Source organism: Phalaenopsis equestris, unplaced genomic scaffold (genome assembly GCF_001263595.1).
Source record: "Phalaenopsis equestris unplaced genomic scaffold, ASM126359v1 Scaffold000168, whole genome shotgun sequence".
NCBI lineage: Eukaryota > Viridiplantae > Streptophyta > Magnoliopsida > Asparagales > Orchidaceae > Phalaenopsis > Phalaenopsis equestris.
Genome location: NW_018164610.1, coordinates 178211 through 191793, shown reverse-complemented (window position 1 = coordinate 191793; position 13583 = coordinate 178211). Strand labels below are relative to the sequence as shown.

At 33.7% G+C, this 13583-nt stretch overlaps 1 protein-coding gene across 1 annotated transcript in view; it reads left to right on the top strand.

Annotated features, from left to right (window-relative positions):
* LOC110022129 (protein TIC 21, chloroplastic) overlaps positions 1-13583 on the top strand; it is a 56199-nt gene that overhangs the window by 24735 nt on the left and 17881 nt on the right. The window contains exons 2-3 of the mRNA XM_020720936.1: positions 2495-2752; positions 11634-11837. Coding sequence (XP_020576595.1) covers positions 2495-2752; positions 11634-11837 — 462 coding nt within the window. The remainder of the gene's footprint in view (positions 1-2494; positions 2753-11633; positions 11838-13583) is intronic.

Here is a 13583-nt window from a genome sequence, read left to right as displayed (position 1 = left end):
GACAGCTCATATGCAGCTGATGTGCAAAATATTAATAAGGTGTGATCTATGAACTTCACTCTAATAAATTTCGGTCATAATGAGCTGTCGAAGATCAACTAAAGAGAAAAAATCATTGCAACATGCACTATCCATGTTAACCTGCCCCCAAATTGCAAACAAATGTGTCTCAGAGCAAAGCATCAGCGATGAATCAACCACTAACTAATGTACAGATCCCACCGAGAAGGGAAATAAAAAGCATGAACGACAACCACTACACATGAATCAACCACCACAACCACAACCTTCTTCCATTCTTGAGCTAGCATCCACCAAACAAGAATGGCTCAAACGAGAAGGGAAAGCAAAGGCAAAACCCTAGTCAAGCAACCGGTAAAGAACTAAAGAGGTTCCATGAGCTAAACAAAAAATCGTAGAAATAGGAAGGAGATGAGAAGAGAATACATCACATTCGAAAAAACTCATAAGCTCCCTCATATCTGCGATTAGAAGAAGAAAACTGCTCGTTATCCCTCAGATCTGTCGATCGAGGGGCTACGAAGCAAGACGACAAAGGAGAGTCGCGAGGGAAGTAGTTAGGGCAGAAGAAAAATGAAAGGGGTAAGCGGGGCAAATGTTCAGGCAAAAGCGGGGCCGCAGGGTTAATATCGTGGCCCGCTTTCTCTCAGCTTTGCGACAGTTTTGCCGCAAAGCTACGAACCAAACGAACGACTGCGGGATGAAGCCGATGTTGCACACAACAGACCCTTAATCACTCCTAAATTTCAGTGGCTTACACCGTCTCATTCTCTCTTCTTCTATACTTCATTTCATAGTGTGTTTGTAAGAGAAATATAATTCTCTTCTCATCGGAATGCCACAGGTGCTACCACTAATAAAATTTCAGTGGATTCCAATTACGTTATACATCTTTGTTGTTAGCTATGAGACCAATAGTAAATTTTAATGACTGGAAAATTGAAATATACATATTTACAACTAGCTGTGATGCCAAAAAAAAAAAGAAGAGAAGCATTGCTCACATAACTGTCTCATTCTAAATCACTCACTCTAATAAGTAACCAAGTGTTTCTTAATATGCTCAATATTGCCATGCCGTATGCTTTTACCAAATCAGTATATCTTTTATTGCATTTCTATCTCCTACTTTATACCCATTGATGAATCCTTTTATAGCCTTTCCTATTAGAACATATATACCTATTTATGAAAACCCAAGTAATTATCCTCTCCGTTAATATATATTATCATAATTTTCCTTATTTTATTTATGAAACTCTTTTTAATGAGTATAACGCTAACCACTGATTATATTCTCACTAATAGTAAATTTAATAGCTATATCATTAGCTTCATCTCAACATTTTTTTTTTCACCTCTCATGCTTTTAATATCCATATTGAGTTACTATTATTAACCCTTCAAAGTACAATAGCTTACAACCTTCTCTATGGTTTTTAAATTTCTCCCATTCGGATTTAGTTTCTTCCAATTAAGTGTACTTGATTCTTCTAATCATTGTGCTCACAAATTCTCATCTTTGCATTCTAAGCGTCCAAATTTCATGTGGTAAATCAAATCTTAATTTTAGAATTGGGCTTTCTTTGATAGAATTTACACATTTCTGTATGAGTTAGAATATTATAAAAGTTGCTTTATTGGCTATAATCTTTATTCTTCTGTTCTTAAAGCAAATTGTAGGGAAGTATGAAAAAAATATTATTTTTTCCACAATTGCCATATATTTGCTCTTCTTATCCTTTGAGAAATTGGGAAATGTTGAACCAGTTGAAGCCTTCGTTAACCCTACTTATTCTTCATAATTATTGGGTTAAGTTGTGTAAAGCCACTTAAGGGTGATGTTGTGGCATGCTACTTGGGCTATGTTGTGGCATGCAGCTTATGTTCTAGCCAAGCCTTGGTAATTGGTCACCATATTTTCTAGGTTAAATAATGGCGTGTCATATATGGGTGACATCTTAGCAAACTTCACCTAGTTGTCCCTCAAAACGCAAAGAATGAAAGGAAAGCTGACACTTTTAAAGACTGAACTTTTGAAAGTACTCATCCTAATTACCTAGAGATTAGTGCTTGTAGATAGAAAATATGTTTTGAAAGATGTCTTTCTTTTCACTTATTATGTATGTGAAATTAAAATCATTATATTTTTAAGAATTTCAAAAAGGTTTGTAGCACTGGAAGCCAATGCTATTTTTTAACTTTACCCAACCAAATGATGGAAGCAGAAAATTTTCATAGTTTTAATAACATGTTTTTAAATTTAAATAGACAAATGAGACCCTAGGAACGAGAAGAAAAGGTGCCATGTTGAGCAATAAAATGCTTGCTGGAAGCAAAGTTTAGGATTCCCTTGTATGACAACTTACTTTTTGGTTACAATCTTCGTCTATATAAAATATGCTTGATTGAGCTCATGCAGTCTTAGATCCATTTCTGTTACCTTCTCATTAATTCCTTGCTGATCTAGCAGGTTTCTAAGAGGTTGGAGAATACATCTAGATACTTCAAACGGTTGGGCAGTTTTGGTTTTTGGGGACAACTAGTGTGTACTATTGTTTCAGCGGTAATAATATCATTCTCTAACATTGTTACTGGGAAAATCACCTCGCCAGTTACGTTTTATGCCACAGCTGGTGGAATTGCAGCTGCATTTGTATCAGTTTTCTGGTCTTTTGGCTACATCCGTCTATCAGAAAGACTTCGTAAGACCGCCAATGACCCTACAAAGGTGAATGTTGTTTTCCTGCTAACTGTTCACTCGTATATTTTTTTATTGACAGACCTCAGTATTGTCACCACTTACCAGGATAGTTTTAGTTAATATGACACGTTTTTTATCTCAGCTTTAATTCCACATAAACTAATATTTGGACATTGAATCATGTCTCTTCCATTAACACGCAGATGAATTTTTTCTGTAATATCTCAATGCTTGCATGATGAAGTTATATGCATTTCCATGCTCCAAAACATGATGCTTGCTTGGTTTGATCCTGGTTTGGAAAACTGATATATGATGATGTGAATCATTTGGTATTTTGAGATTTGATAAAATAGTTCAGATGATTTGTGACTAAAAGTTACAGTGATCTATGGGCTCACCCAAAGTACTGAGGCATTTATGTTCATTGAAAATATTTGCATTGCCAGCTACTAAAATATCTCTAAGCAGCATGATATGCTATTAGAGAAATAGCATGAAGTGGTGGTGATAAGTAGTATTTAAATAGATAAAGAAAAAAATATTTAGAGAATATAAAATGAAAAGATGTTATGGTGAAATGCTTCCCATAATGACCAAAAGCTTTTAGCCAGTGCCTTCGTTGACTTGGTTTAAAGTAGTAGACAGGTTTTGCATTCTCAAAAAGCAAAGTGGAGGGATCTGAGAGTGGCAGTTTGCGTGGTTGGTCTTTCTTATTTGTATATGATGTCTTTGTGCTATATATCTATGCATGCAAATTTAATTGATGCAGTCTTCATTGCTTGCAATGCATACCAATGCTTAAGCTTTCAGTTGAACTTTATTTATTTATTAATATTTTGTACCTGTTCTAGTTGGCTTTGCTATGGCCATGCATCTACTGATATACGAACAATTTATTTCAGGGGAATTCCAAGAGTAAAAATTGTTAAGTAGTGCGCCAACTGCCAGAGTTAGGATCTGCACTACATGACCAAAAAAATAGTAGGCCTTGCTACGCTAGAAAAACTCACTGGGTTTAAACTCCATTGAAAATATTGCACTGTAAACTTTTCTTTCAAATGTACCATTTCGTTACAGGATACTTACAAACATGAAAGCACCATTTTTTAGAATATATTCCACCTTTTATTTTATTTTTTTCATTTTATAAATAATTGCTTGGATACTCTATTGATAGCACTTTAGGTAGCGAGTAACTAGAATTTTTAATGCAAAAGTTTGAGGAGCTCATGCGGATATAATTTTAGCATTAGGAGTATTGTAATTTTTTTTTTAATTAGGTTCAGATACTTTTTTTAATTGGATGTTCTTATTGGAGGTGTATGCTTTTCGCTGATGATATCCTTGTGGGTATGACCAGAGAGAGTTTGGAAAAAAACTTGATTTATGGAGGGCAACTTTAGAATTTAAAGGCTTTTGTTTAAGTTGATCTAAAACTGAATGCACATAATATAATTTTAGTATTAGTTGATGTAGTGACGGCGTTATGATAATTGGTAATCACTTTAGATATCCCGGGTCTATTGTTCAAAATGGTGGTGATATAGATGAGGTTGTTATTAGTGGAATTCAAATTGGTTGGTTGAAGTGGAGGAATGCATCGGGTCTATTGTGTGATAGAAAAGTACCACTAAGACTTCAAGAAAATTTTTTTAAGATGATGGTGAGACCTGCAATGGAGAAAAAGGATTCATGTAGCCAACCTCATGTAGCGGGATTAAGGCTTTGTTGTTGTTGTTGGTGGTGGTGGTGGTGAGAATTGCAATTCTTTATGACGTAGAATGTTAACTTGTAAAAGAAAAGCAAAAAATTATGTTTTGCTGAGATGAGGATGTTTAGGCGGATGAGTGGTTTTACTCTTAGAGACAAAATGCGAAATGAATATATCCGTAAAAGAGTTGGAGTAGCTCCATTGGTAGATATGATTAGAGAGTGTCGTTGATGGCTTGGTCACATTAAACATCATTTATCTAGAGAGAGTAGATGTTTTAAATTTGACTTAGGGTAAGGAAGGTAGAGTTAGACCTAAAAAGTCATGGGCATGTATAAAATGATCTTAATTTATTAAAATTAAATGAAAATGACACTCAATAGGACATAATGAAGAAAAAGGATTCATGTAGCCAACCCCACTTTGTGGGATAGGCTTGTTGCTATTTTTGTTCTAGGTGCAAATAAGTTTTGAACAAAGATGCTTTTATGTGAAGATGAAAATATTTGAAATGAGCTCAAATTTGAGTTAAATAGAATTGAAACACAAGTATCTGCCTTGATCGAGCCAGTTCCCGACACCACGAATCAAGTTTTACCAAGCTTATTTTAAACTCATTTAATATACGAAGTCAAGTTTGATATGAGCTTAACTATGAGCTTATAATGGGTTAAGTTCAAGCACTGGTGCATGACCCAACTTGACTCACCCTCTTAGTTCAAGCCAAAATTCTACTTAGCCAAAGGATGGTGGTAATAAATTTTTGCTTGTTAATGAGTTAATACCTTAACATGCATTATTGAATAGATATGAATTTGATTCAATCATAGCAAACAATGTTTTGTCTAAGCAATTTGCAGAGTAGAGTGGTATGCTATTTATGTGTGCAATGGTCCACCAGTGAGCTTAATTATAAATCATGATGAAACAATTTTGAGCTAATTGTTGGAAGAGATGATTTTTGCTAGTGTAGGTCACCTCTAATACACATTAAATTATTGTTATATTTTAAAATTGTTGAATATCAAAAGACTATTTCATATATAAATAGAATTAAATCCTTTATACATCTAGCGGCTACTTTTATGCGGTGTATGAAAAAAATTATTCGATATAAGAATATAATTAAATATTTTATACATCTAGCGGCTACATTTATGTGGTGTTTGAAAAATTTCTTCAATTAGTAAACCCTACACAAGTACCTATGTGTATAGCGGTCATCATATTTATTTGTCATTCTATTGCCATAATGATTCATTAATAGTTGGTCCTAAAACTAGAAAAAAAAATTGGTTGCATGCAATCAAATTTTAATATTTAAATTTAGTACATAGAAGCATAGAATGTGTGAAGGAAGACTATAAATTTAATATTTAAGAGTTTGAGGAATCATATTACTCATTATTTTGATTAACAGAAACACTTTTTATCGCTATATCTAGCTTCATGTACATAATACAAGTAGCACTAGCACTCATTTTCATGCTATTTATTGGGCTTTTCGACCAATCATTTTTCAATAAAAATTCTGTTGGCCCCTTAAATGAGAGGGATAATCCTCGATAAATATAAATGTACATCACTAGCTGTTATTAGTATTGACATAAATTGTGGTCTCTCTCCTCTATGTTTTATGGTGGTTGAGCTTGGATATTATGAGTCGTCATGATTTTTATAAATGCTTCACTTCGTTGCAGTTTGTTTGTGTGTGATGAGATTTATACATCATCTCAGATAAATGCTCTGAAATAGTTTGTTGCTGCATAAAAATTATTCCTAGGACTGATGTAATACCTACGAGAGAACTTCAAGGAGAGACTAAGAGTATTTGTTGTAGCATATGTTAATGTTATATGTAATAAAATGTGTCGAGTTGGGAACAATAACAATGTAAATATTTTTAATCAACACATACGGCAAAGTATGATTGTTATACAGAGCATATTCACAAATCTTGAGTGATATTATACTCCATGGAGATTGACTTATGATGCTTCTTAAAGATTGACTCCTAATGCGAAAGTAGATCAACCTATAATGTCCATCAAAATTAACTTCAGATGCTTCCTAGAGACAGACGACTATCAATCTATGATGTTTGACATATGTAGTTCTTTTATGTGTGTATGACCTTTTACGCATGCAAACCTAAGACCATCAACTATTATAGGGATAATCTATTTAAATGTAGGATCATCGACATGACTTTGACAATCTTTAAATTTACAATTGAATGTTTTTGAATGTGGTCTTCTAGAGTCAATTTTAAGGCATGCCAACCCCCACCCATACAACATGATTATTTATTTTTAGTATTTCATTAGTACCAGTCCAGCCAAACACTTTTTAGATGCAGTTTCAATTTTCTATCATTGCAACATTAGAATATGAGAACGAGGTAATTATAAAAATACACTAAATTTAAGAACTTCCGTGTCCGGTCCTTGATAAATACACATGTGAATTAAATGCTATCCCACATTGTAATAGGAAAACATAATACTAATATTTTCTTATATTGTCAGTAATAATCATTTTATATTTTTGAAGTTTAAGATATTTCTTAATATGAGAGAAGATCAAATAAAGAATTGTATGCCAATGATTTATTTACTTATTGCTTGCATAATATATAAAGGTACATCATGTGGGTGTTTTGATTACCTAAGAATACAATGTTATAGAAAATCTTAAATATAAAATAGATTTAGTAAATATCTGATTTAATTTTTATAGATAGTTGATCTCATTTAAGCTAATAATGCTAACTAAAAAGATCATAACTAATAATGCATTGTCACATTAACATTTATAATACAAATAATATTCTTAATAGAAAATGTATAAACAGGAAAAACAAAGGTATCGTTAAACTTTTGCATGCTCTATAAATCTTTTAGGAGCATCTCTTGATGATTCTTAAACCATTCAATTGATGTTATCAAGCGATGCTTAATTATTATGCAAGCCATCTTCTGCTAGTGATTGAGTTTTGTCTTTCAAGGTTCTGGATTCAGGCATTGCATATGCGGTGTGTATGGAAAAAAAAAAGTGCTGCTTCTATAGAATTTATAGAGCATGTTATGCTTAGCAATATTTGTGCCTTTTTTATTTGTACATCCTCGATTAAAGTTTATTGCTTGAATTATAAAGATTTATGTTGTAAAGTACTGCTAATTTTGCTGTGAACGTTTTTGTTAGCTTGATCAGCTCAATTGTGGTTGTCTATTTATTATAATCAAAATCTGTTTCTTTAGTACAATTCTTTCTCATTTTAATCCTTAATTAATTCACCTATACATTGTTTTTCTGCATATTATACTTACATTGCTAAATTAAGTAGGGACATTTACATACATAGCATGCAATTCTTATGCATTTACATAACTCACACCCAAATCTTCATATTTACTCACATACTTCTCATTTCTTTCCTATCACATCAAATCTACAACTATTTATTGCTACTCATGACTGAAGTCCACCTTTTTATGCTTAGGTACAATGGTATGTGGGTAAATACGAAAATTTTGGTGCGAGATATGTAAATACATAAGAATTGTGTGCTATATATGTAAATTTCCCAATTAATTAACATACCATTACTCAAATAATCTTCTTTGATACGAAAAAAATATCTTAAAGATAAAAATAGGGATTGATTGGTGTTGGTAATATTATGAATAAGAAAATACCATCACTAAGATCTCTTGGTACTGTGCGATTGTATTTATTCAAGTGTATATCTATCAGGTCTCAGATTAAGTGTTCGCTTTTTTTGTACTTTCTTTTGCAATTGTTTCTTCATTATATTTTCTTGGTGGGATGATGAAAAGATTGAGACTGCATCCAATAAGAGTGTGAGTAGGCTGGGACTGATGAAATATATGTCAGTGATATGCAAATAAGAATAATCATATTATATTGTGTGGGTGTTGGCATACTTTAAAATGGGAGTTCAATTGACCTCCCTTGAAAGCACTCATTTGTAGATTGAGTGTTTGCTAATATTTTGTCAATTCTTTTGCATTTGAATGACTTATTTATAGGATGTCTGGTTGTTTTGTGTCTGCATACGTTGATGGGTTTGCTTGTGTTGAAGGGCCTGCATATGGCAAACATTGCATAGCATCATTAATTAAGCTTCGGGGAGCTTCCACAATTTATTTTTTTGGAGCATTATATGTCGATCTTCTTAGAGTGCCGAGCCCTGGACTCTATAATATTCTTGTGATTTTTATGGGTTTGTTCTATAGAACCTGCATGCTTTGTTGACTAATGAAACAATGTGTATTGAGTGATCTACAATGCCTGATAACTCTGATTTATTTAATATAAAGGCCATTGGATTAGCTTTTTTATTATGCCCAATACAGATAAATTTATGATGCCCTTCATGCACATGAATTAGTTTTCCCATATGTAAATAATCGTTTATCAGTTGAAAGCAAAACCCAATATATAGTTTTATTACATACCACTATTTTTTAAACTGATGCTCTGTCGTATCTATCTTGCCCTTATGCTACGTCGTTCATTTGGTAAAGTGATGTTCAAAATCTATACCACTATATGTGTACTATCAGCTCTTTTTATCATCATGTTAGTGTAGAGTCAACTATACTTTGCACTCTCATATGTTATTTCATTGCTTAATATAGCTATATGATGGTATTATGATTAGTTGACGTCTGCCCTTCTTTCTTATCGACTCTCTTGAATGTCTATTTCATAGACATAACGAAATAAATTGCAAGTTGTTAAATAATCACATATTTAGGTTTAAAAGATATCGCACGAAGTGGTTCCAGCTAACAAAGTGATACAGAGACTGTCCAAATATCCATATCCTTTATTAGTCAATCAAACAATTATTGGTATAATGCATGATATTCAGATGACCTACTTCTAATAGTTTAATATTATTCATATCATAAATTTATACATGCATCATAAATAATGGTTTTGATGGACTACTACATAATTAAGTACTATTGTTATACAAGGTGACAAGATGACATGCTATTGTCTTATTCTATCGAAGACCATCAATTTTATAATTGTACATCATTAAATTATCTATTTATACTTCATGTATCATTTTATTCATTCCACTTTAATAAATTTTAGGGGCATTAATATACATTTCACATAATTCTTATGTGTTTACATGTATAACAGCTAAACTTTCATAATTACATTTCTAACGCTCAAAACATTAACATCACATCAAAAATACAGTCATTATTATTTTCTTTAAAATGAAATACACTTTTTAATGCATAGGTTTATGACGTCAAAATGCTATAGTGTATATATCAAACTTTAGGTGTTAGATGTGTAAATACATAAGAATTGGGAGGTATAGGTATGCATGTAAAGAATTGGGAGGTATGCATGTAAATTTCCCCAAAGTAAAAAAGTTTTCATAGACATTAACTCGCATGAAAATATATATCCAACTAGTTTGTCGATGCAATCCAATGAGAATGATATGTGGAGCTTGGACCTTTCAACATGTAATCACTCTTACAACCGTATCTATATGATGAGTGGAACTAAGTTGTAGTTGTATTTGTGGGTTTTGTTGATAAATTCAACTCCTTGTAGGTCTGCATTTGACCTTCCCAATTTCTCTGTGTGAATAAACCCAAATCCTTTAATAAAGGTAAATTTGTAACTGTAGATAGGAACCTATCATGTTAAATATTATAACTTGTGAAGAATATAGTCTCTAATGAGCCGTAAAATTATTAAATATGATAAATTCATATAACTGTCCTTATAAAATGCCTTTCCTCATAAGCATAAGGGTATAATTTATTGCACTTGTAAGTGGGCATGCGATCTGTATTAGGATGGTTACCTGGAAAGTTTGCATTTTGCATTAACTAAAAGCTGAAAGGTGCAAATTTAAACATGAATAAAAAATATACAAAAGTAGATGATATTCCTCTTGTACATGTACCCAAGACAAACCTAACTACTAAAGCACTAGTACATATACTCAAAACAACACAATTTCGAGAATATGCTTGAGCACAAATATGAGCTGTTGTAGAGTACTCCCAAGAGACAGCTCCTTTAGCAATGGAGATCCATGTTATGCAATAATTCATTGGATATCTGATGGGGGACTCCTGCCCCAGGCCCAAGCAAAGTGCGTTGCTCTTCCTCTTGCATTGGAATGTCTTGATAGGACCCAAATTCTATAGTTTCTTATCAAAATTGGCTTTAAAGATGTGACTTTTACAAGGATAGTTCCCACCTAGAGTAGTTATTCTGATAGTCTTTTTCTCCAAGTCAGGATACTTGGACAGTTTATTTATGCCCATGGCAGTAACAACTTTATTCCCCTCAAGGGATGCGGCTCCCATCTTAGTGTCTATTACAGTTGCTTGGTTTTTATCTCCATGGCTCTCCTCCTTATCCACTCTACTAGTTAGAGCGCGGTTCCTTCTTGTCACGACCAAAGGTTCATGGTCATTGTGTTGGGATGGAACAAGAACCCCATCTCCTTTGTCCTAGTTGGCATTGACTTTTGGGTTGGAGCTTTGCACTCAAAGGGTATGGTATTATCTATGGGACTTGGTATCGAGATGGTTTTTTTGAGTAATTCATCATAGTGATATACCAATTTGATTACTATAAACTCGGGTTAACTACCATTGACTCAACAAAGATAGCACCATCCACCCTAATAGGAAGGATGGTCTATAGATTTTTTAGTGTACTAGTCATCTCCCCTACTGACAAGTGGAATATATTTGCCAGAGAACACCAAACTCCACTGAGGTTGTAGTGAATGATTATTTAGCTTGATAAACTGCATGTGTTGAATTCAGCTAGTTGGATGCCCTCTATTGTAGTAATGAAACAAAGACATTTGGTTTGTCACTAGTTGTTCATAGACGAGAAGGGCATGTAAATAGAGATTCAAGGGCATGTAATAGTCATGCTTATTTTTGGAATGAAAATGATGTTTTGCGTACTTTTCCGTCCTCTTTAGCTATATGCCTAATTCTTCTTTTCTCAGTTATCTTGTGCATGCCTTATCGATCCCATCCTTGTGCCCTGTTGCATATTATCGTTTACTTCATTATTTTAATATGATCTATCATACATCTTCTTTACTGCGAACTGTAATTTAACTTGCATGGTCTTTTTGTGTCTGTAACTTTTATAATACAGGCTCCTCCACGAGCTGATGTGATAAAAAGTTTACGAAATGGCATTTTTCTCAATATTTTTGGAATGGGTGCTTCAATTCTAGGCATGCAAGCAACTGTTGGATTATTGGTTGCCAAAGCTCTTACTTCATCGGCAGTTCCATACTACCAGGGTATACCTCCAGGCCAGAGTCCCGTTTTGGCTTTAGATGTGTTCTTGGTTCAGGTATGATTGTAATTTTTTTTTTCTGTGTATAACAATGCATTTAAGCTGAAGCTTATCATCTCAGAACTTCAAAAAGTCCAAAGCACTTCATTTTTTGTATCCTATGTGATCCAAAAGTTACTTGTCTATGTAACTAAGCTGAATGATATTTAATGTTTACTGTCTCTAAGGTTTTGTACAGTATGCTGCTAGCTCCTAAACCTTAAGGAACCCATTGTCTGAAAAAGGAATGTAAAATTAAGAAAGTGGATCTGCAAAATGATGAAATGATACTTCTCATTTTTGCTTAACTGCAGGAAGAGTAGGGGTATGTTCTTCCTAAAAAACGAAGACAGAAAGCAATGCCATTGCTTTGGAAGGTGGGATACGTGTTCCACTTAACTCCATGAATTTCAATCTCGAGCGACAAAGATACTGATTGTACAGGATCTAACATTCAAATGTGTAACTAATCATCTTTAATTCTTGGACTGTAATTTTTTGAGTCTAGCTCTCCATTGTGATTGGTATAAGCTTGATAATTTTTGTATTAAAACCTTGTCTTGCGTAAGCCAGCGACGCCTTTCTTCACCTCCCTAAAAAATCCCAAGGGATTCTAAAGATCTCTTAGTTTTGATAGTGCAGCTCTTGAGAGATTTGGTGCTCAGTACCTTCTCACTTATGGTTGAGGTTTTCTTCTTTCTGAACTATTATGTTCACTTTCAATTGTATTTTCCATCTCCCTGAGCCATTCAAATAGCTGTTCTGTCTCACTAACTTCTTTAAGATTCGGTAAATTGACAGTCACATTTTGTGGTACTCTCGTTGAGACCATGTTCGGTTCTAGTAAAATAGAGATCATAAAGTAGTGGGAAAGTCTTACTTTCATCGTGAGGTGGTTCCTACTATCTTGCTCAGGAGAAACCTCAACTTTTTTGCACACTACTTAGCTGCAGTTTAATGAGTGAACGCCAAGAATAATATTTCATGGAATTTTTAGTAGAAGATCTGTTGTTCTTGTGTGCACAAGATGTGCTTGGAGAAAAATATTTTAGTCAGCTCCATTGCACTATAAGAGCTGAGAACCACCTAAGTTGAAGGTGCTTGAAAGATGTTGATTCACCTGTCTGAGTATATTGTTAAAAGAGTTCAGGTGAAGACTTGAAAGGAGTTACTTTTTGTCACCAGAGAAGAGGGATTTTGATCTTGCCCGATCATAACATTGCCAAAAACTTCGTCATTCACTATCAAGATTCTTGTGGCGCTTGAAAATTCTTCGTTTGAGATTCTTTTTTAGGGTTAACTAATCCGACAAAGCATTTGTTGAATTTAAGGTTTTGATAGCTCTTCATGTAGTGCCTGATACTAATAAATATTTAGTCGTACTCATCTCAAAGAAGGAAGTGGCTCTTTTGTGTTTCTTTAACCCCTTTCATACAAATACACTTCATATGATGAGATCTGCAAACAACTTGTTGCTTAATTCTGCAGCCCGCAAGTGATGCAGAATGCAGTCCAATCACAACTGTGGACAGGATTAATTGGATTAAGATTAAGCAACTTCATTTGATTTGATTGTGTTTTCACCCCATACTTATGTGGTAAACTCTTCCAGCATGGGGGTTTGTGCATTAATGATGTATGAGCAGCTTTCCTTTAAATCCAATCAATACTTGAGAAAATTTTTTATTTTTGAAGTTCGTCTACTTGCCTCAAAAAGCTTGGCCATCTCAATCTATGGAATCAATGTATGCTTAGTTCTAACAA